This window comes from Ciconia boyciana, chromosome 6 (assembly GCF_034638445.1).
Source record: "Ciconia boyciana chromosome 6, ASM3463844v1, whole genome shotgun sequence".
Classification (NCBI taxonomy): Eukaryota; Metazoa; Chordata; class Aves; order Ciconiiformes; family Ciconiidae; genus Ciconia; species Ciconia boyciana.
Genome location: NC_132939.1, coordinates 13,112,713 through 13,137,376, shown reverse-complemented (window position 1 = coordinate 13,137,376; position 24,664 = coordinate 13,112,713). Strand labels below are relative to the sequence as shown.

At 36.5% G+C, this 24,664-nt stretch overlaps 1 protein-coding gene across 4 annotated transcripts in view; it reads left to right on the top strand.

Moving 5' to 3' along the window:
* The window catches only part of ZNF143 (zinc finger protein 143), a 41,991-nt gene that overhangs the window by 15,250 nt on the left and 2,077 nt on the right, over positions 1 to 24,664 (top strand). For all 4 annotated transcript variants that reach the window (XM_072864565.1, XM_072864563.1, XM_072864564.1 and 1 more), the window contains 12 exons: positions 253 to 336; positions 563 to 643; positions 1,768 to 1,964; positions 5,849 to 5,923; positions 10,759 to 10,878; positions 11,911 to 11,986; positions 13,916 to 14,041; positions 17,039 to 17,218; positions 18,338 to 18,565; positions 19,823 to 19,971; positions 21,687 to 21,848; positions 22,691 to 22,837. In XM_072864565.1, the coding sequence (XP_072720666.1) occupies positions 253 to 336; positions 563 to 643; positions 1,768 to 1,964; positions 5,849 to 5,923; positions 10,759 to 10,878; positions 11,911 to 11,986; positions 13,916 to 14,041; positions 17,039 to 17,218; positions 18,338 to 18,565; positions 19,823 to 19,971; positions 21,687 to 21,848; positions 22,691 to 22,837 (1,625 nt within the window). The remainder of the gene's footprint in view (positions 1 to 252; positions 337 to 562; positions 644 to 1,767; positions 1,965 to 5,848; positions 5,924 to 10,758; positions 10,879 to 11,910; positions 11,987 to 13,915; positions 14,042 to 17,038; positions 17,219 to 18,337; positions 18,566 to 19,822; positions 19,972 to 21,686; positions 21,849 to 22,690; positions 22,838 to 24,664) is intronic.

Genomic DNA, 24,664 nt, shown 5'->3' with positions numbered 1-24,664 from the left:
CAAAAGTGAGATGATCTTTACACTTCAAACCAAACATCAACATTCTGCCTACTAGGTAGGACATCAGGCCTTTTCCATTTTTTTATTGCAGAATTTTAAAACCTCTGTATAGTCATACTGTGCTTACTCTTTACAAACATTATTTCTCAGTGATATTTTATTGATATTTTAATCCAAAAAGTATCAGATGTGTGTTTAAACTGTGATGTGTCATACAGAATACTTTTTAAGAATTCTGGTTGTGTATTTCAGATGGGAAATTAATGGATGGCCAAGTGATTCAATTAGAAGATGGTTCTGCTGCTTATGTTCAACATGTACCCATGCCTAAAAGCAGTAAGTGTAATAATACAAGAAATATATTCTAAAATAACGTATTACCGATAAATATTGATACTAAGTAATTCATGGTCATTATAATAGCTTGATTTCTTATTTTAATGGAAACAGTTGTGAAGAGATCCTAGGTATTTTGTAATCCTAGTTATTTAGTATTTAATCTTTCCAGCTAATGGATTTTTCAAACTGTTGTTGAAGCATTGTAATTCTTTCTTCCGAACAGGGGACAGCTTGCGTCTGGAAGATGGACAGGCAGTTCAGCTGGAAGATGGAACTACGGCATTTATTCATCACACCTCAAAAGGTAATTTTTTTTTTTAAGTGTGATTTATTACATTAGAGTTCAACAGAACTTCAGCAGTATAAAACACAGTACTCTTTTTAGACTATGACGTCATTTAGTGTGATTCCCAATGTAGATTACTTGTTGCTTTTACTTTATGACATCTGGAAATTGTTGAAATGAGACTGGTTCAGTTCCTTATTTGGGCCTCATATAACAGTTATAAACAGAATAAACCCCAGCATATTTAACTTTTTTTTAGCCCAGGATCACATTAAAGTAAGTATATGTCATGTTAGTAGAGAATGTAAGTCCTTATACAGATTTTAGCAATAATTGTATGTGAAAATGAGAAGAAAAAGCAGGTAAGAATCAATCAGTCAATCAATCCCTCTTGAGCTAAAGAATGTAGAGACTGACTTAAATTTTAAAGATCATGCTATTGATGATTTTGCCATTAGGTAGTAGGGCAGAAAATGTGACAGCTGACAGTCAAGAATGCAAACATTTATTTTAAATGGTAACTTAGATTTCTGCAGAAGATGATTACACTAGTCTTGGAAATAGTACTACTTCTCTACAAAAAGTGAACAAGTAGGTATTTTAAGTCTGTTTAAACTAGTGTGATAAGACTTCTACAATCAGCAATACTAAGAGGAGAGAGTACAATAAAGAATTTCCTCCTTAAAAGTCATCCTGTATTTTAGTGTTTCTTTTGCATATTTGCGTGATTCTGTTCTTAAAATGATCAGATTTATGAATTCTAAAATCTGAAGTATTGACATCAGTACATGTGTTACATTATTTTCATTTTATTATGAGTGGATACAAAATGGAAAGCATATTTGTGTTCTTGGTTTCCTTTGTAAATAAAGCTAGACAAATATAAAATTGGTGTTGCACTTTTATAAGTGTGCAGAAATAAAGCTATGGGAGGTGTTTTCTTGAAAAAATTTCATCAGTGCTATTCATAGTAATATTTTAAGTGTTTATATTTCTCATGTACTAGTCGTTATATTTCTCATATATTTTATACATATATATGACTTTAGGAGACATTTCCTAAACAGCAGTAGTTAGTTGTGTAACATGCAGACATTGCTATTCCTTTTTTTTTCATAACACTTTGTAATATTATTTTTCAGACAGTTACGACCAGAGTGCATTACAAGCAGTCCAGCTGGAGGATGGAACTACTGCCTACATTCATCACACGGTGCAAATGCCACAGTCAGATACCATTTTAGCCATTCAAGCTGATGGCACAGTGGCAGGTCTTCATACAGGAGATGCTGCCATTGACCCAGATACCATCAGTGCTTTGGAGCAATATGCAGCCAAGGTATACTGAAAGACATCTTCTCTATCCATAATGTTTTCATGTAGCATCACAAGGTATTTGGCAGCAAAAGCCAATTGTGATCTAAGAATTAAAATGATAATTAAGAGAGTCTTCAGTCTCTTAGAAGAGAGAACAACAAATTGTCATGACAGTGCTTCACTGTCATGAGCAGCTCCAGTGTGTAGTGTTGCATAAAAAGAACAAGAGATTGAACGCTGAAATGATGTGGAGTCAGACTGATTTGGAAGGTGATTTAGACAACTAAATAATAATTCTCTCTAAAATATAACATTGGAAAGGAGCCTCTTGAGATGACATTGTTTGGAAAGAAAGACACAGTTAAATTATTCTAGTTCAGGCACTGTTGCTGGATTTATATTTATTTCCTTGCATTGGGAAGAGTAGGGCCTGGTGTACTGGGCAAGGACAACGCATGGTATGAAGTGTAAAACAGACAATTAGACAGTTACTGAGTTTGGAAAGAACTTCTTTGATCTATATTTTCAATGGTAAAATGTAGTATGATGCTCAAAATTCATGTTGTCCACTTTACTGGACTTCTGTAAAGCACAATGTAAGTATAATACTGGGTGGTGCAACTTCCATGACTTTATAGTTTAGCAGTGTCCCAGTTGCTGGATGATTAGCATCAGTGCTTGTATTGCTCTGGAAAAAGAGTAGAATAAATTTTAAAATCTGCCCTCTAGTGTCACTGAGAGTTGTCGAATTCTGAGAGAAGGCCAGTTAGGATAATTAAATGGCTTATACACTATTCTTTCCATTATGCTTCTGTCTGTTATAATTGAGAGATCCTAAGAGAGCCAGTCAGATTGTGTTGTGTTTGGCTATGCCTTGAACATTTCATAAAATAAAAGGTAATTCAAGGTTAGTTGAGCTGTAGTGACAAGCTTTTACACATTCCCTAGCTACTATTTAATTTAGGTTTAAATCAATCATAACTTCATCCTTCTTAACAAGGAGCTATATTAATCATAATTTAAGTTTCTGTTTTGAGAAGGTGAAGAAGAAACAGAAGAAATGCAAATAAATTTGCATTTTTGCCTATTTATCTTAACGTGTTTTTTAATTCTGTAATGTGAATTTGCTTTCTGTAGTATACTTGTGTGTGTCTAGGAAAAATTCTATTTATTTTCTTTAAGCTTTCATCTCAGAACCTTATTCTGAAATGTACTGCTAGAACATCTCAGGGAAAGTCAGTAGAAGTGAGTTTCCAAGTATTGCACCTCTTTTACATACAAAAGCAAATAATAGCTCAATTGTCACAACCCTGTCTTTCTCTTAAAAGGAGAAATGTGGTTTTGTGAGTCTGCTCCATGTCCGTGTACACTTCATAGTGAGGCAATGTATACTTTTCATAGCAGCTGGTATAGGAACATTGAAAAAGGTACAGGAAGGGGCAACAATGATGACCAAACATATGAAATACATGAGGTAAGTATATGATAGAATTTTCTAAAATTTTAAGTGGCACAAAGAGTCGTTGTCTTTACCAGTGTAAGAACTGGGAAACATCTTATGAAACTCTCAGGTGACAGGTTCAAGAAAAACAAGGGAAGAACACTTTCTCAAACAGCACAAAGTTAAGCCAAGGTACTGCTTGTAGGATATTGAGGATGCTAATATGTCCCTGGATTCAAAGGGTAATTAGATAAATTCATAGAAGAAAAATGTATCCAGGGCTATTAGGTAGAAACATGTGACTTCTAGTTCAGGAAGTTCCTAAGCCACAAATTGCTTGGAGGTTGGGAGAATATTTCTGGGAATGTATCACTATATGCTTGGCCTGTTCCTTTAGTCTTCTCTAGCATCTGCTACTGGCTGCTGTTGGAAACAAAATGGTGCACTAGATTGACCTTTAGTTTGGCTCAGTATAGGTGTTGTTATGTTCTTAATTGAAGACAGACTAAATCTTTCTTTAGAATCTTGCTTTTTTTGTTAACTTTGAAGGTTTTCTCTTTAAAACTTAAAAGGGAGAAGAAAATTTTAAAGGCAGATTTGGAGAATGGTGGTTCTTCTCTGTTCCCCTGTACTACATAACAGGCAGAAATAGCAAAGATCTGTAGGCTGCCCAAGATCAGTGTAGAAACTCTGTAAGGGTTCATACAAAGAAATCCAAGAAGACTACAGAGAAGTTCACTGAAAGTCATAGAACACGTACATTTTTCATTGTCCCTTGCTTCTCCTTTAGGCATAGTACTACTTTCCCACATCTTGCAGAGCACATGCAAAGACGTAACTAGAGTCCTCTTAATTTTGGGCTAAGTCAATGCCACCTTCCAAAGCAACCAAGGAAAAAAGAGATCATTGCTCTCAGTGAACATTAAGTCAGAAGATATGTAATGGAATTGTGAAGAGGTTACAACACATACTTTTCTTCCATAAGTTGTTTTCCTGCGACATCCCAGCTGCTGGAAAAGTACAGTTCCTGGGATTTGTGTACATCTGCATACATGCATGCACATTCTGTTTGGATCGTTTGTTTCCAGTGGCATTGATGAACTTTTAATTTCATGTCAGCAGTTCCTTTCTCAACCAACAACAGGAAGTCCAGGATGAAGTGATTCAATTCTCCTTTCTGTGCACGTTGTCTCCCCTCCCTTCAAAAATTCTGCAGGAGAAGGTCCCAAAAAGGCTATTGTTTCCTTTAAAAAAAAAAACACCTGAGAATTACCTGCTTGCAGACTCTCTTTGCAGTCTCTCTATAATGTAAACTTGCCTCTGCTTGAGCACTTTCCTCTTCAGTTTTAGCTCAAAGTTGCCAAAAGTATATTTCTCACAATCATCTAATTTAGAAAGATAGTACAGAAACCTGTTACGGGACAAGTTCATCTTAAGTCTCCAAGCGAAATGTTGGTAGCTGATGCTTTAAGCAAGATACTTTACACAACCATTAACGTTCTCAGGAGCCTGCTATGACCTCCTTAGTGAAAGGGTATAAGCATACCAGCTGAGGTAGGGTTCCTGCCAAACTAATTTAAAGAAGAATAAAATCACTTAGACTAGATTTAGGTGCATCAATCTCAGCCTTGAGTGTAATGGATGCAGAGAGTATTGTGAATGCCTGTGCTCAATACAGAGGCAATTAAGGAGTAGGAAACTACATAAAGTGTACTTTAAATTAGTTTTTTCTACAGTGACTAATAAGGCACTATTCTTCGAGTTGATGTATGTGAGAGAGTTTTGTCGTTTTTGTTTTTTTTTTTTTAAACTGGGCAATTATATTTTTATTTAAATAAAAATTTCAAATTAATATCTAATACTCTTTCAAATATTTTTATAAGCTCCTTGGAAAGCAGCAATAGCTTTCTCCTCCTGTAGACTTTTTTAAAAAATAAACCTATGGAGCAATACACAGGTCTTTGCTTAGCTGTTGTAATTTGACTATTTCGAATTGAGATGTAACACATTGTCTTAGGTATTTTGATTCCAAAGGAGTTGTGCTGTTCGAAACAAGTAAATTCTGCTTAACAGGGAGTGAGAGATATGAGAGATATATCCCTATTATAAAAGAAGTAAACATTTTCTTTTTTTTTTTCTGTCAGAACTCAGTATTGTTAAATTTATTAATTTACTTTAATACTTTTGTCAGTCTTTTAATTTAACATACTTGGTTCTTGCAGTCTTTCCTACCTTGTTTTAAGACAACTTTTGAGATGCTCACTTTACTTATTCTATCACGCAGGTGCTACAAGTGGTGATTTTCATGAAAGCTAACGTACTATAGGATAACCATGTTTCAAGAGGGAGCTAGAGAGCTATGAAATAATAAGCCCTCAGGAACTGTCTGTAACCCCCTGTTTTTCAGATGAATAATAATAACCATAACCTGTAAATGTTTTTCCAATTTCAACTTCATTTTTCAGGTGTCTATTGATGGAAATGACAGTGTTAGTGGCACAGGAATGATAGGTGAAAATGAACAAGATAAAAAAATGCAGGTATGTAGCCCAATACAAAATAATTAAATATATCTATTTCTTCTGTCTTCTCTACCCAGCAATGTGCATGATAGATAGTCCTGTGTAGCCATGAGCTAGGGTCTGCTGCTACCCTTCAGGAATTTTAGATCTCAGACCTATACAGATAGGTCATATTTCTCACTTTGTACAAGATCATTTCACAGGATTTTAAAAGGATCTTCTAATACTTACTGTTTTCTGGGTTTTTTTCTGTTAAAAGGTAATTAAAAATCATGTTGGATTTCTAAGATTTTTCAATCCAACCTGAGTATTTAGTCACTAAGGGTGTAAGTATTTCAGAAGTTCTTTTCCAGGCAATGAACTAACTTTTTAAAGTCCTTAAAGCAGAAGGAATGCTGACTCAATTAAGGAATTATTTTCTTCTCGAGAGAGACAATTCCAGGCATATGTCTGGAGCTGTTCTCTTTGGTGACTTTTTTGATTCCACTTGCCCTACTAGGGTCCCTGGCTTTTATTGCGGGTTTTATAAGTAATCAGTAGATAAGAGTGTTGCTCCTAGTGAATGCTTAAAGAAGCAGAAAAATACTTCAATTTCTTTTTCTGTATTCATGTTGTTAGTATGTAGAAATATAAAAACCTTTTCAATGTGAAAATATTAACTTAAAAGCTCAAAGGGCAATGGAAAATACAGATGCAACTTATTAAATCTCAAGGTTTTTTTACCTGGTATCTGTAAAATTATGTAAGCAGAATAGTATTTGTCATCATAACATATTTTATTAAAGGAAAAGACAAAGCAAAACTTATTCTGGGCTTCAAAGAATTATGACCAGCCACAAAAATAATAATAAAACCCCTATACCCTCACAAGTTGTTGTGGTTTAACCCCAGTTGGCAACTAAGCATCATGCAGCCACTTGCTCACCCTCCCCTCCTCCTAAGGGGATGGTGGAGAGAACTGGAAAAGCACAAATTAGAAAACTTGTGGGCTGAGATAAGAACAATTTAATAACTGAAATAAAATAATAATAATAATAGTAATAAGAAATTCTAATGAAAAGGAAAATAACGAGAGAGAGAGAGAGGAACAAAACCCAGGGAAAAACAAAAAAACCCCAAGTGGTGCAACCGCTCACCACCCACTGACCGATGCCCAGCCTGTCCCCAAGCAGCGATTGCTGCCCCCTGGCCAACTCCCCCCATTTATATACCAAGCATGACATCATATGGTATGGAATAGCCCTTTGGCCAGTTCGGATCAACTGTCTTGGCTGTGTCCTCTCCCAGCTTCTTGTGCACCTGGCAGAGCATGGGAAGCTGAAAAGTCCTTGACTAGTGTAAACATTACTTAGCAATAACTAAAACATCAGTGTGTTATCAACATTATTCTCATACTAAATTCAAAACACAGCACTGTATTAGCTCCTAGGAAGAAAATTAACTCTATCCCAGCCGAAACCAGGACACATGTTCAAATGACAAAATCAAAAACGGAAAAGTCATTGTATTGAGAAAGGTTTGGTCAGAGAAGCCCCGTTTTTCCTTTTTGTTTAATTTAAGAGATAATGAACTAGACAAGGAGGAAAAATATATTCCAAGGTAAAATATAGTATCTGTGAAAGGAAGAATTATAGGCTCACCTCTGACAGTTACCTTGAAATTCTCTGTTCTTAATTTTTTTAAAAGCTAGGTCCCACACTCCACTGTTGCCTGTGTGGCATGACTGTGAAAGGAGAGAATAGCTAATACATGCATTATTTATGGTATTGGAATATATTCCATAAAATGAAATCAAGAAATCTAGAGGTTTTGCACACTTGTAGGTTGGAATAGGAATACAACTCCAATGAAATGCAAAATTCAGGGAAGAGCAAGATACAATCTTGGTTGGTTTTACCTGGAAGTAAGAGCCTATTAAGCAAAATGACATGTAACCAGTATCCAGTTACATGTTGATTTCAGCCTCAGCCCTAAAACAAAGTGAATCTGGAGGTTGTTTTGTCTTACACGTGTCTGGTAACATATATGCCATATGGAAATGTGCCAATCTTATGGAGCATTGTATGTTCCAAACAAAAAAAGATCTGGTATTTCAAAAGGTATTGAGGCTTAGTCTCAAATTCTGACCCCTGCAAGGTGACTTCAGTTGGCCAACGGAAGGGTCCAAAAGCTATCAATTATCTATGAAAATCTTAATCATGTTGATTTAAGTAGATACCTACTTGTAACTCATTCTGAAATAATATATTACTTGGGATAAAATAGCCTCATATTTAGATATAGTATTAAATAAGTGTATATTTGTAAACTTTTTAAGTCCACAGGTAACACAAGAACAGAACAGATGTCATGTGGCTAAGTAGTTATTCAAACCTGCATATGGTTAGGTTTTTCACCAAAGAAAAAAGCACAAAACCTCTTTGTGATTTCTACATGTGAAAACAAAAGACTACGTGTGCCCAAATGGATATCACACACTATTTCCTTTCAAACCTGCCATACCCATCTGTTCATAATAAAAGCAGAATCGTATGACTGAAGTTTGTACGTATACAATATAAAAATCTTCTCTGAGATCTTCGTTACCTTTGTTGTCCTCCTGTGTTACCTGTCTGGACTCAGGATGCATTTGTGATTTCTTTTAAATTAAACCTATTTAAAAATATTTTGAAGTACACAATTCCTCTCAACAAGTTTCACATTATTATAAAGGTGCTTTATTTGCTATGTTCTTCGGATTTTGTGCCTCCTAACATCTGAATTTTTTAGTTTCTTTAGAGTGAGTTGTCTTCTAAGAACAATAATTTTAATACTATATCTGTCCTTGGTGAATGATAATACTAACTGAATTCTTAATAATCCTCAAGTCATACTAACTAATGTATTGTGAAGAAACACATACTTCTGCAAACAGTTGTTTGAACAAACAAATGCTCACGGTGTTCAACTGATTTTTTTCCTAAGGGTTCTGTTTGTTTACTGACAGGAAAAAAAAATCAGTGCTTAAGTGCAGGTGCTCAACCAAGCGTCGTCTTCATGATCCTTAATGTATTAAAGTGACTGCTGTGATTCATGATATCATAGGTTAAACGATAGTATTAGTAATGGATTTCTTGATTCATGAGGTTATGTTTTTCTCTATGGTTCCAGAGAAGCTTTTCTGAAGTGGTGGAGTTGTACATTTCAGTTGATTAAAAATTTCATATTCAGCTTTACATCTTTAGTCTTAAGAACAGTCTGAAGGTAACAGGGGGCATCCACCCTGAAGAATCTATAGGAAAGTTGTTCTCAATCAAACTTCTGATCTATCTGAATGAGGAATTAGAGGTCTATGCGCAGTCGCAGGGCTACAGTCTCGTTGGGATGAGGGAAATGTGGTGGGATAGTCCAGCTGACTGGAGTGCTGTCATGGATGGCTACAGGTCCTTCAATAAGACTAGGTGGGGAAGGAGAGGAGGGGGAGCTGCCCTTCATGTGAGAACAGCAAGACTGCATAGGGCTTTGGGATGAGTGATGAGCCACTCAAAAGCTGATGGGTCAGAATTAGCTGGCAGACCAGTGTGGGTGGCATTGTGGTGGGGGTCAGAATTAGCTGGCAGACCAATGTGGGTGGCATTGTGGTGGCTGTCTGCAACAGAGCGCCTGATCAGGAAGAAGATGAGGCCTTCTTCAGCAGCTGGAAGAAGCCTCATGTTCACAGGCCCAGGTCCTCATGGGGAATTTTAACCACCTCGGTATCTGCTGGAAGAGCATCACAACAGGGCACATGAAATCCAGGAGGTTTCTGAACTTCAGGGGTGGCAGCCTAAAGCAGCTGCAGCTGGCGAGGTGAGACATGTTGCTGGACCTCGTACTTACCAAGAATTAGTTGGGAATGTGAAGGCTGGGGCCAGCCTTCAGGAGTCTCCATCCTTAGAGATACTCAGAACCCATCTGGATACTGCTGTGAGTAGCCTGCTGCAGCTGACCCTGCTTTGAGCAGGGGGTGTTGGACTAGAAGATCTCCAGAGGTGCCTGCCCACCTCATCCATTCTGTGAAATGTTCTTTTGACAATTCAGAATAGAACTGGATCCATAAGAAAAGGGGGGGTGGTTTAGAAGAAGAATAGACCTTTTAAAATAGTCTCGATTACTTTGCATACAGTTGTATGAAAATGTTTACATTTGGGCTTCTGCCTCTTTCTTCTGTCCGTATGAATGTTTCTTGCATATTAGTGTATGAAGAAGCCTTTAAAAGGGGTTTAAGTTGCATCGCAAAGCTATTCTGTATAGTTTCCTCTTGTGTCATGCCAGAAAGGAGAGTAGAACCTAGCTCGAATCGCTGCAATTAGTTTGATCAAAACACATGCATCACTGACAAAGTACAAAATGCTTTCCTTCATTTTCAAAAAGTGCTCATTATAAGTGCATTTAATTATTGTTTGGCCTTTGCATGAACTTATCTTTGAAGGTGGTCTGATTTATGGCTAATCTCCCTTAGCAATGGATCCAGTGCCTTAAATGTAATCTAAGCCTCTTCTGTCTACTAATTTGGTCATTTTACCCCTGGGCTTGTATTTCAAATTATGTTGTCTTTGTTGTTATTTGGCTAATGAATGCATGCATTTAAATTTGCTAGCTACAAGTAAATATGTTTTACAGTCTCTCTTTTTCTTTTCATCAGAACTTATGCTTTTTAGTAATTTATTTTTAGTTTATTTATTGAGGACTAATAAATACATGGCATAGCAAAGGGAGACAAAAGAAACCTGTCAGAATCAGCTCTGGCTTGATAGCAAAATAAAATGTGTGACTTTTCTGATCCATTGTGGGGTTTTTTTTAATGGTGGGTTGTTTTTTTTTTTAAACTTAAGATTGTCTTGCAAGGACATGGAACAAGAGTGACTGCAAAATCTCAGCAGAGTGGAGAGAAAGCCTTTCGCTGTGATTATGATGGCTGTGGAAAACTGTATACAACAGCTCACCATCTTAAGGTGATTAGATGTAAAATGAGCATTGTTACTTTGCAGGCATGATTTTTTTTTGACAGATTGTGGTAAAAGTAACAGAAATTAACAGAGAGCCAGTTGCAATGGTGCTGTTTTGTCAAATGTTTATTGAACCGATTTTACAGTAATTGGTTGTCCCAGGTGCTCAGATGATTTTGCTCAGTGTTCTGGATAGATGCAAGTGTGGGATCGTGTTAGGCTCCTATATTGCCAGCATGTAAGAAATCTCTTGTTGAGATAGTTTCTACCAGCAGTGTCACAGAAATTCTGAAATCCAGTGTTCACTTTATCTACTTTACATGCATGCATGGTCATGCAAAAATTCCAATTTTTGAGAGATTTTACCATCATAATACAAAGTATAACTCTTCAAAACAATCCACTATTCAAAGTGAAAAGCTGGAACATCTTTTCTTTACAGGTGGCAACTCCTTAATTATCTTCCTTTTTTAAATTAAGTAAAGGAATTACTGGAACAGTAAGGGTGTAGAGCTGTTCACATTCCAGCTTAGGCTGAGATAATCACTTGCTGATGAGGTAAACTCCTTGCAGTGCTGACTTGTCTCTGATAAAACACTCTGGAGTCAGTGAGTAATTGACTCTATGGATCATGTGTTAAAATGGTCTCCTTGCGGTAGAGGTTTCATGCAATATAAGAGGATCATTCGAAGTGCTCAGTGGAGTCAAAAATCAGATAGAGAGTGGGCTTGGAGGCATGTTTCCATACTATCTTTAATGTAGTTGCATGATGGCAACGCTGTGTGTATTTACAGAAATGTTTTTTGCAAAACTGACTGAAAGGATCGAGTTAGACCTTGGAAAGAGACATCTTTAGTTTTAGGGAAAACATCATTACCATCTTTCATTATTTTTTTCTTACTGATTTAAAAAGAAGACACTTGAATGTGAATCTTAGGAAGAGAAATAAAATATGTTGGCTTTGAGAATGAAGTGTTTCTGTGTTGAATTAATCAGATACAACATTTCATTAAGTCAGTGTATTGGATGTCTTCCCAGGTGCATGAAAGGTCACACACAGGAGACAGACCATATCAGTGTGAACATCCTGGATGTGGCAAAGCCTTTGCAACAGGTGATCTTTTGTAGACTAGCTCCTCCTGCTTGTTAGTGTTTGTCTCTGTATAAAGTAATTTTTTAATACTGCCTTTTTTAAACTGCTAAGTAAATAATTTGGTTGGGAGAACTGCAAAAAAAAAGTCACCATTACAGCTAGTGTAGCATACAGAAAAGACAGGATTTAACTCTTAGTTACTGAAGGAGAAATGAGGTGAAACGTTTGACACTTTCCCTTACTCTTCACCTGTTATGCTGCAGTCAGATTTTATGTTGAAAGAATAGGCTTTTCTTAACAGGAAACTAATAGTATAAGTTAAATTAGGTGATAATAAGAAGCTGAACCTGTTGGCTAGAGGTAAATACCTGATCTTCTGTTCCAAATTTGAAAGGAACTTTGATGAATGATGCTGTTTTAAGTGTTCTTTATTAAATTTGTATCAGAGAGTGAGATTTCTCATGAAGTGAACTCTACATTCCATACAGACTACTCTGTTCATAAATGATGCTTTCCCGGAGATGGAATTTGATTGTGCAAAATGCAATTATGAAGAATGAAACATAGAAGAAAGTGAAAGAGCAAAACTTGTTTCAGATTTTATTCTTTTGCTTTGAATGTAAATTAGTATGATACTTAGAAAAGTTAGGCTCTATTTAAAAAAAAAAAAAAAAAGTGTTTTTAAAATACCTTCATCTGATCTAATACATTTAATACTGTTTCTTTGAATAGAAACAAGCAAAAGAAATGCTGATGAGAAAGGTCAAAATGGAAACAACCACGCTTAAAGGGTTGCACCTAAGTTTAATTGCATAGTGTTTGTAAAGGGATTTCAAAACTACACAATGAAATATTATCTTCCCTTGCAACAGACTGATGTATGGCTATAAACAGCTTTTTGTCTATTAATACCATATTTTTGGTCAGAGCCATTGTACCACTGTAGTTCAGCAGTCCTTGCCTTTTGATAGAGTTCATTTTAAGTACTGAATGCTCTCGGTTAAAATATTAAGAACTCTCCTGGCTTGGATCATGAAACTGAGTTTATTTTAGATGTAAGAATGAATTAATGCTCAGCTTGGTAGACATGCTTTGTGTTTTTAAAAACATCAAGAATAGGAATTTCAGCTGTTTTAGGGAGAACACACTGTGAAACTAAAGCAGGTGCCATCTTCTTAGAGACTGTTACTTTATTTTGTAGAAATATATACATCGCTTGTGAACACAAGTAAAACTAAAGTTCATTTTCTAAAATGGCTGTCTCAGGGTTCTTTAGTCAGATCTTCTCAGGGAATTGCAGAAAGGAAAATCTTGGTAAAATGCTCTTTGCAAAATAATTTACAGACGGCCTGGTCCAAAGCTCGCTTTAGACTGATAGAGTTTTTTATGATGATGATTTCCTAAAATAATCTTAAAGGGAATGAGTGTCCATGACTGCTATCAGTTGGCACCTTTATATGTGATGATGTTAATAATATGGTTTAAAATAATTAGAGTTTAGAGCCTGGATAGCAGTAGAGCTTTTACTGCTGACTTCATTAATGATACTGATTTTTGTATGAGTGAATAATTAAATGTCATTTTGATGACAGTAGTGGTAAGAGATAAAAAGTATATGGAATACAGAGCATACAGCTTCCTCAGAAGACAGAATAAATATTTTTCCACATTATAGTCATTACAGTTTATCCTTTTGAAGGGAAGGAGAAACATTATGGAAGTATACTTTCTTCATAAATGAAGGATGAAATAATTTCTAAACTTTATCTAGAGTTGTTCTGCTCTGTATGGTAGAATAAAGAGCTTGTGAAAGAGTGAAGAGTGAAAGACCAAATATTACTCATCTGGGAGCTTCCTGATTAGAATGGCAAGCGCAGCTTTTGATGGTGATGGTTTATGAGTATCCTAATTTTGTGTTTATACTATTATAACATCCTTTGTGATCTTCAGGGTATGGGTTAAAAAGTCATGTCCGAACACACACTGGTGAAAAGCCTTATCGGTGCACAGAAGAAAATTGCACCAAATCATTCAAGACTTCAGGAGACCTGCAGAAACATATCCGAACCCACACAGGTACTATTATTACCCTTTTTTTGTTTGTTTGTTAATTCACTTAGGTGGATTTTTTTTTTCTTTTATCATTCTATGACTTTATACTTATGAAATCAGCCTGTGTATATTCTCTTTCTGAAGCCCAGTGAGCTCAAGAGCATTTCAGCATGGTAAGCATTTACTGCAAATCCAGCATGCTTTTCTTGGAAAAAGTGCTTAAGCATTCACACTGCTATTACAAATGCACTAACTTTTAGCAGTGCATCACTGACATTGTCACCGAGTCACTTGGTGCCTTTACAGTTTCTTTTGCAGCTGTAACAGAACAAGGAACTTTTCCTCAATAATATGGCTCGCCTTTTAGAAATGGCATCAGTGTTCTTAAGTTTTGGTGCTTTAAGATAACTTGCATGCCAGCTTCACAAAGATTGATAGTTCTGAGCTTGTTATCCTGATTTCCCTTCTCTTCTTGTAGCAGAAAAATGAACAAAAATATCATACAAAACTGTTACTAAAACTTCCAAATTCATAAAAAATAAAATCTTACATTTTGTCTAAGAAAAGCCAAAATGCAAATAAATTCTAGACAGCATACACTACACTCCGCAAAACTCTGGGTGCACACACATGTAAACAAATTTGCACAATGTCTCCTTTGCTCCTGAGATCTCAAAAAAAAAAAAAAAGAAAAAAAGCCCTTAAATTTAGGAAGAATAAGCTATCACTTACTAACCTATTCCATTAAGAATATTTACTTGCCTGCTAGAACACCGACAAGTTTTTCCACTGAACTTTCTGAATCTTAGAGAGTAAAAAAGAAAAAAAAGAAAATAAATAGGTATTTCTCAGATTAAAAAGAACAAGTGGGGGGTAAAAGCAGGCAATAAAAATTATAAAAACTCAAGATTACATTGAGATAATTCTGCTTTCCTGGACTTCCGTATTTAAAGACAGTCTGTTGGGATTAGTGCTATCTTGATGTTAAATTGGTCATCAGGATGAAGACATAAAAGCGTCATCTGTTTTCAGTTCTAGAAGAGAACTGTTTGATGTTATGTACTACATCAAGTACAGACTATGAACTGAAATATTTCTGTAGTATGGACAATTTGATTAGCTGTAGACTGTTTTCTTTACTTCTTTATGGCCATAGAAGTTGTATGGTAATTTAATAGCTTTAATCTAATTTAGCAGTTGAGACAAAAGACTTGAGCCAGCCCTGTGTAATGATTTACCAATTTGAACAATATTAATAATAAAATCATAGACTCCCAGCAGTCCAGGGACTGGAGTTCAGGAGTGTCTTTTTTTAGATTTATGAGTAGTTGCAGGAAGCCGAAGAATAAGAAGAAAATTGCATCCAGTCCTTTGTGCAGATGGATGAAGTAGTGTATGCTCATACCCTATGCAAGCTGCAACAGTGCACCCGACGGAGGCAAGTCTGGGCCCTACCCACTCTCCCCCATGGCTCTGACACCTTTTCGTTCCTTTATCATGTAGAGCAGGGTTAGCACTTTCTTCATTTTCTGCCTGTTTTAGCCAAAAGTGATTTTTCCCTCTCTTTCAGTGGCAGTCCAGTCCCTCTTTCTGTTGCTTGCCTCGGGTTCCTTGTGACTTCCCTAGACACACTATTCTGGTATCAGAAAAGCTGGTGTGGATGGTTCCTCATAGCTTCTGTGGGGTAGAGCTTGAAGGCTTCTGCCTTGCTTTGCATTTCTAGTGCTAGAAATCTCAGTCACCTGGAAACAGGTCGCTTTTCTAACAAGTACATTAGAAACTTAAAAGGCTGGCTTCACCAACCGGTCGGATGACATTCTTGCGGGCATTCTTTAAGAGCAATCTGTTTTGGTTTCTAATGCAGGGTCTGTTGTTGGGCGGGGTTGACTCTGCAACCCTGCTCCTTTCAGGCGTGATTTGAGGTCCTGTGCTGAAGTAAGGATTAGGGGAGCCATGGTAACATAACACTGAGGCGCGTACGCTTAATACACACACACTGCCTTGGCAGGAAGCTGAAAAACCGTCCCGAAACAGCTGCCCTAAGGAGTGAATTATATTTTCCTCTGCCAAGGAGCTAACTACTTTGGAGTTTCGTGGTATTAATGTCTCTATCAGGACCTTGGTTTTTATTTCTGTCTCTCAGTACTTAATGTTGTATATGTAATGATAATCTGCCCTGTTTTGCTCTTGGATTCTTCTCTTCGGTAAGCAGTACAGTGGGTGGAATGCACTTAGCTCTACGAAGTGTGAAATTACAACAGGACAGCATGTCAGGTGGCTCACACTTCTCCAAAGTTCACTCCCTTCGCTCTCCCCCTCTGTGTGCTTTGATAGATCTGAAAGATCAGGGCTATTGGGGTGTTAGACAGGGATTGGCCTTATCTAGTGTTCATGGTGAAATGTTTTGGTGCAATGATGTAAGTTATTGTGCCTAAATTTATATTACACTAATAGACTTATTTTAAAAAGAACCTGTATTTGTGATTGCTTTAGTTTTGTGGTTGAAACTTGAGTTTCAGGGCTGTCTCTCTTTAAAAAGTTGGTTACTCTCATGTAAGGTTAAGTGCTTTCTATAATGAGTTTTATTAATCCATTTGTATCTTGGTTATATGCTAAATCATGAAGGTATTTTTTCATTTTATTAATTACAATTGACAAATGTACAAATGGTGTGATACACTTGTTTTGGATAATGTATGTATGAATTGTGGGGGGTGTTAAATACATGTTAGAATATGGACAATGTGGAAGCTAATCCAAGGAACTGTGTCTGGTTTATACATCATAAAGTACTAATCTAACTGCTTCATAATTTAGCTTACAGATTGTACGATTTTCCTGAATTGCCAGTTTTTGATAAACAGTAGAACACTCCACAGTGGCATGTTCATGGTATTTCTGACCAAGGGTCTCAGAGAGAATTAAGTAGCTTTAGATTCCTACATTCAGTCTAAGTGTAACTTAGGATTTTTGTTCTTTCATAACTTTTGCATGTGTACCTTTTCTTTTCTTTTTTTTCAGGTGAAAGGCCCTTTAAGTGTCCATTTGAAGGATGTGGCAGGTCATTCACAACATCTAATATTAGGAAGGTTCACATCAGGACACATACAGGCGAAAGGCCTTATTACTGTACAGAGCCAGGATGTGGGAGAGCTTTTGCCAGTGCAACTAATTATAAGAATCATGTGAGAATACACACAGGTATATGAGTGATGTTTTTTATTTTGAAGTGGAATCTGCTTGGGAGAGGCTGTGTGATTCTCCTTGTGAACACTGCTTTAGTGCATTGTAATTGGGTATAGTCATGTTTATATGATCTGGCTTGGTACTTTCGTTTGGGACTTGTCTCCCCTCAGCAGAGGATAGTTAAGGAGTTAGGTTTCCCACCTTGCTGTCAAGGCAAAATAATTTTGGTTTGGATACAAAGTTCTTTAAAATGAATGCAAAACCTTGTCTTCAGTGGACATTGGGGTAAAGCCATAATATGGTCTGGGGCTTGCCTCCGTTGTGAGCTGTATCTTAAATAACAGTAAAGCACAAGTCTGAGCTTGACTTTGGCTCACCGTTGTGAGTCACCCTTTCATCCCAGCTGTATTTTCCTTGCTGCTGGAGCGGTGGCCAAAACCTTCTTTTTATAGACTAGAAGTGAAAATACGTACCCAACTTGACTGTCAGGGTTAGTCAGCAGAAGTAATCGGCACAAATTTGAAGGTTCTAAAATGTAAAAGCCAGTGATAGTCGTATCATCGTGGTAGCCTTATATATTTTTATAGAAGTACTGACAAGTTTCACAGAGGTATGTTTTGTATCACAGATTATCTTTTTAGTTTATAATGTAACTTGGACATCTGTTTCATTGATTTTTAAATGAAAGGTGTTTTTATATGAAACCATAATTGTTTAAACATATGCTTCCTATAGATTTCTTCAGAGCTTAAAGACTCAAAAGTAAGTGAAATTGTACTAATGTATCAACATACCTGATCACTGAGGAAAAGTATGGGGCTTCCATTAATAAAACCAAAATTCTCAATACGATGCCAAACTGACATTGCAGCTTTCAGCCTGTATCAATCTGTCTTCATCAGAAGGATGTTTTAGATGGAATGATAGGGAGAAGAAGGGGCCCAACTTTTACTGGCAGTAGTTTTTAAAAAAAGACAGTGAGAGGCTGCATTTGTAAACTTTGTGAGCTTGAGCTTCACTGTTGCCCTTGAAATTGGTTGGTAATGAAGGTGTGTCGCTACATACAATTTGTTGACAATTTTTTCTGTGCATCCTGGATAAAGTTTTCTTTATCCCTTTTGGTTTTCCATACAGGGGAGAAGCCCTACGTCTGTACAGTTCCTGGTTGTGATAAACGTTTTACAGAGTATTCCAGTTTATACAAACATCATGTTGTACATACTCATTCCAAACCATATAACTGTAATCACTGTGGGAAAACATACAAGCAGATTTCTACACTTGCTATGCACAAGCGGACAGCACACAATGACACAGAGCCCATTGAAGAAGAACAAGAGGCTTTTTTTGAGCCACCTCCAGGTTAGAGTTTCAGTCTTTGAATCTCTTGTTATAAAAAAAAATGGGCTGGATAATATTTTGCTGCTTTTTTTGTAACCAAGGAAATGAAAGCATAGATAAAAATCTGAAGTACTTAATAAAGTTATTTAACTTCTTTGTAGGACTTTTTAGTGTGGTAGGCAACTTGTAAACAGAAACTGAGAGAGTAATTGACCAGATCATAAACTCATTTATAGCAGTCCTGGGGATAAGAGAGAAATTTGAGTTGCTGTCCCAGCAAACCTGCTATAAACATGAATGTGGGAAGGGACCTGAGAGAATCTAAGATGTTTATGTTTGCAACCTACTGGATTTTTCTTAAGGATTTTTTTAAGAGTATGTATAACACCATCGTTGGTGACAGTCTTTTGTGCAGGAGTAAAGGCACTGCCTTGAGAAAAGGAAAATCTGTCTTTGCAGCACTCTGATACTGTGCTGGTTTTCCGCAGTTAATAGCAGTTTCTGTAAACTGTCCTGGCGGCAAAGATGAAAATAAGCTCACGTGCTGCAGTACTCCTTAGAATATTTTTTTCATGGTATCATGAGTATTGAATCCTATCACTATAAAATATCAGACTGAAGGAAGTACTGTGGAGGGCAAATACCACTTGTCAAATTGCGATTTTTAGATGTGACTGAAGATAGGAAATACACATGCAAACTGTTGTGGTCAGAAAAGTTGTTTTACTACACGTGTCTGGGAAACTGCACTGAATGCCTCAAGCAGATTTGCTATAGTCTAATTCCTTCTTTTATGGGAATGACAAGATTCATTTGCTGAGGTTAAACATTTATTAAGATAATGAACTTACTTAAATCTTCACACAAAGCCATCGCTGTGTTCTTCTGTATGTTTGTTTAATTAACTCCTTTAAAATGCTACTAGTTGTGTTTGCATGGAGCCTCTTGTATGGAGAGGTTAACATTTAATGAATTAATTAGAAATGTTTGTCACCATTTTAATATTTGCTTATAAACTAAATGGGGTTTTTTTGTGTACTGTTTATGTGTGTTAAAATTCATTGCTAAAAGATTATACCCCGTGTTCCCAAAACAACAGACTTGCTGACTTGCTTTTGCTATCTTTCCTTCTTCTATTTTTCTCATCTTTCCACTAAAATTTTTCCATTGGAGTGTTTAAAACCTTCAGACCAGGCTGGCACTTAATCCTTGTCATTTGCTTTCCTGGCAGCATTTAGAGTATCTAAACTATCCTCTTGCCTTCTTTGTATCAAATAGGTCAAGGTGAAGATGTTCTCAAAGGCTCCCAGATAACCTATGTGACAGGCGTAGAGGGAGAAGATGTAATTTCTGCACAGGTTGCTACAGTTACTCAGTCAGGATTAGGTCAACAAGTAGCACTAATATCCCAGGATGGAACCCAACATGTAAGTAACCACAGTGTTAATGAGCTGACAAAAATACATTGAGAATTGAGGCAGGTGTTTGCAGATACTCCATGTGCGTTCTAAAATCAGTTAGGATTCTTGGTAAATACATATGTGGGTTTCTTAAGGAAAGAAGGGTCTTTGGAGCTGGGTCAGGATATGTTTAAGGTTGGGCCTCCTGTGGAATACCTAAATTAAACCACATATTCTGACATCTGAAACTATTAATACATAGCTAGATTTTTTTGGCTATCCTTGTTATCTTTGTCACTCTTAAAGTAGGCATGGGCTATTTTAACAACTGTTATATATACAGTCTAGTTTCTGAGGTTTCTCAGAATTCCCTGATTATTCTGTTGATACCTGATGGTCATCTTCACTGTTGTCTTGTCTGCACACACTTTGGGGGGGTGGGAAATCTTTCTAGTCCAGGTGCCTGCTTTACAAGCTGTTTGGTAGTGTGCAGTTCTTATCATTTCTAACATAAACAAGAGGATAAGGAATGTTTTGATACTACCTCCACTTGAAAATTCCTATGGATATATTTTTTAAGGATTCCCATGGATATATTTTTTAAGGATTTCAGATGAAATTTCATTGGGAGGGGATTTTAACGCAACTCTTTTGTTTAGCTATGGCAATATATCAAAGGCATATAGGGAAAAGTTTGTATCTCAGCTGGAAAGGTAGCTGAAATGCTAGTAGCATATGAAAGATATCTTCTAAATTCAAATTGGAAATGAAATATTAAAAGGGGATGTTGTATTGCCAGCCCTGAACATTGCAGCAATACTAAGTAACTGGGATTTTTACCCTCTAAAATGAAGGCCTGCAGAAGCCTTGACATGGAGTTCTCGCATTTATTTAAATTATCCTTCAGCTTAACTTTAGTTCTGGGATGTTTTATTACCTTGTAAATCAGACATCAAATCACATATCTGATGCCCTAATGCATTTATACTGGAGACATCAGTAATTTATATCATTAATTTTTTATGAATTGTTTATTTGCGGTTTAAATTGTAAGCCCTCATAGGCCTCTTTAGTATTTCCATTAAGATGAAAGTATGTCAGGTGGTACTACCTTGAGTCACATTGTCCATTTTGTAAGACACATGCATAGATAATCTATCATGCAGTTATTTGGGATATGATCTGATTAACATGGAGTTGTAGACTAGGGGCAAGTATGCATCCTTTTTCTTATTACTGAGAGCCATAATTTTATTTCTGTAAACATATAAGTGTGTCTGAAAGGTCGTGGAATATTAGATCCCAGTCAGTAAGATGAATGCGATGAGGGCTCTTTGTCCAAGACGGGGACTTGGCCAAAGAGTGACAGTGATTCTCAAGGAATGCATGAGCATGCCGGTCAGGAAGTGGAATAACACCTACTGGATCTTTTGGCCAGTATGTTACTTGTGATCATGGCTTAAAATATTTTTTCCCCGCTATTATGAACAAGTTGCCTTTTTGTTCTGGATTGCTACACATTTTGTTTCAAATGAAGAAACTGAACTAGCAGGAATATTCCTGCGGAACCAACTGGCAGGAATTTATTTGATAAATGCTGTTACACTTCAAATTCATATCATCATTTTTTTTCAAACCTTACTTAACAACATATGTTGTGTTGCCAAAAGCTAAGACTCAGGTATGACTTGAGCAGCAATCAAACCTTCCTTTTTTACTTCAGGAATTATTTTGCGTTTCAGGTCAACATATCCCAGGCAGATATGCAGGCCATTGGCAATACTATCACTATGGTAACACAAGATGGCACCACCATCACAGTCCCTGCCCACGATGCCGTCATCTCTTCTGCGGGAACACATTCCGTAGCGATGGTTACTGCAGAAGGCACCGAAGGACAGCAGGTAAGATATTATCCTGCATACACGTGTAATGTTCTTTTATAAGATGATATAAAATAGGCACCTAAGCCATCACAGTTCTGTCATTCACATAGAATTACCTAAGTAAAGCAGTTTTCAACACCTGGCCATAGCATTCCCCTCATAAGAGTATGATGTGTTCTACTCCAGCACTATATATCAACATATGGCAGAATGTTTTAAAAACAGTTGGGCACCAAGAAAAAATTCTGAGGTACCAGTCTGGTAATTTATTTAGGTGTGTGTAAAATAAGACCTAGAAATGCTAAGTATTTTCCCCAAAGTCACATAGTAAATGAGCGGCAGAGCTAAGAATAGAATCCAGTATGAACTGTAACTTTATCACTGAATATTATGGGACTGTAATTTATTTGGCAGATAGGAAACGTTTGTGTAAGTATATATTTGCAGGTTTGTTTCTAATATACAAATACAATAACTAACTTTTTTAGTAGAAATATAGTGATATCATTTTTAATCTTTAAGTTAGAATGCATTCCACTGTTCTAAAAATGTGCCACGTGAAAATAAAGATACTTATTGATCACCATGCTCTGTATGCATAAATAATCACAGGCTTACAGGCACATTTTTTGAACTTCTGTGCAGTTCTGAGGATATTTATATTTTGAGAGCTAATACATAACTTTGAGAACACAGTGATGGCAACCTTTCTTAAAAAATGTATCTTTTGCACAATAAAATTATGCTCATGAATAATCACAGCTTTGAATTTAACTTTAACTTTGAAGATAACCATTGTATGAGCTCAGTAACGGTAACAGATCTGTCATCCAGTTCATTCTCTTCCTTTGGTCTTGAAGGTTGCTATTGTGGCTCAAGACTTAGCAGCATTTCATAGTGCCTCATCAGAAATGGGACATCAGCAACATGGGCACCACTTAGTGACTACAGAAACTAGACCTGTTACATTGTTGGCTACATCTAATGGAACACAAATTGCAGTACAGGTAAGATGGTGATAAATGTTTTTTGGAGTGTTTCTTACTTCTAGAGCTAGAAGCTCCGAGTCATGTAACAAAATGATTCAAATAAGCTTGGCTCCCCTGAAAAAATAATCCATAACCATATGATCTCATATTTTAAATAATATATAGGGTTAGGAAGAGGAATAATAAGCACCTGATTTTCCAAATCTACTTGTTGAACTTCCAAAAAAGGGGGCGGTTAGGGGAGGGACAAACTTCAGGTCAGCTGAATCATTCATGGAGTCACAGGTTTTCAGTGGAAAAGTGTTTTCATTCATCCTTCAGCATTGCATACAGAGCTGATACATATAAAGCCAAACTCTCAAGGGTAAATTGCTATGAACTTATACAGATAAAATTACTGAATTTATGTTATTTGAACCTTGAAATGCTAATAGCAAGAAAGTGTAAGCAGTTATATAGAAAGATAATAATCAGAAATCTGTGGAAATAATAACCTTCTGTTTATGTGTCAAACCAGCACAGTACAAGCAGCAGTCTCTGTAAATAGTTCCTCACGCTGTCCAAACACTGTCATGAAAGAGTAATTTCTAGGTATGAAAGAGTCTAATTTAAATGGGACTAATTTAAAAGAAGGTGGAAACCAAGCACAAATTAAGCTTTTATCTAGAAAGTAACCAAAACCAAAGCCTAGACAAGTCTTTTCATGAATAGTTTATTCAGAGGGAAGCTTGGCTTGACTGGAAGGTTGAACAAAACTTCTAGTGCAAGCGATGGCCAGTAGGCTACCTTACTCAAACATTAAATTAACTATGTGTGTATTTTATTTTTGTTACATATGATGTGATGGTAGGTTAATAGAAGCTTTTGGAAATTTGAAATCTGGAAGATTTAGTATTTTAAAAATTCATCGCTTTAAATGGCATTGCAGTCAAGGGTCAAATAAATGATGAAGGATCTTAGGGAAATTGCCACTCCCATGAGAGAAGCCAATTTTAAACTCAAAATAAAATAAAAGGAGTTGAATTAGTTTAAATTTTGGGTTGCACAGTAGTATCAGTCCTGCAAAGTGCCTAATACTTTTGGTCCACCTCATAGCCCTCTTGAGTCTGTGCTTAACTATGTGCATAAATAGGAAGTCCAGTGGGAATGTAATGAAGCTACTTTTGTATTCAAATTTACTGTGGAATTGGGACTCACACTTTGTGGGTTTGATCCTATCGTTGTCTGGGTATCACCACAGACACACATTTTGTTCTAGAGAACATGGAAAATCACAGGAACCATACATCCTGAAACAGTATACAACTAGGAGGAGGATAATTTTCATGGATGTGATACACGCTATGAATTTCAAAGGGAGTTGAGTATATGCAACTGTCTTGAGTATGATTTGCATGATGGGCTTTAGCTCTGACAAATACCGATATAAAAGAACATCAGTTGTGGCTACGCAGAGAGGAGACGCTCAAAAGAGTTTCTAAACAAATCAGTATTAAGCAGTGTAAGTTAATATGTGTTCTCGGGAATAGCTTCAAATAGAAAAAGAAATGCAGAAAATGCACTCACAAATTTCATTTCTAGGGGGTAAAATATACTTTGCATGTGGAAGTAACGGCAGCTTAAGTCTGGTTCCTTCAAACTGTTCATATTTGCTGAAACTAATATGAGATCAAAACCTTTGAGCATTTGAGTCTCAGGATTAATGCTGCAGTCTAAGTGTATGTATGCATGTACTCTCTTAAGAGCTCAGACTGAAAGGAATTGTGTTAATATCTTCAAGCAGAAATGAGAGATTGTTATTTTCCCCTTTGTTAAATGGAAAATAGCAAGTCAGATGCTGATTGA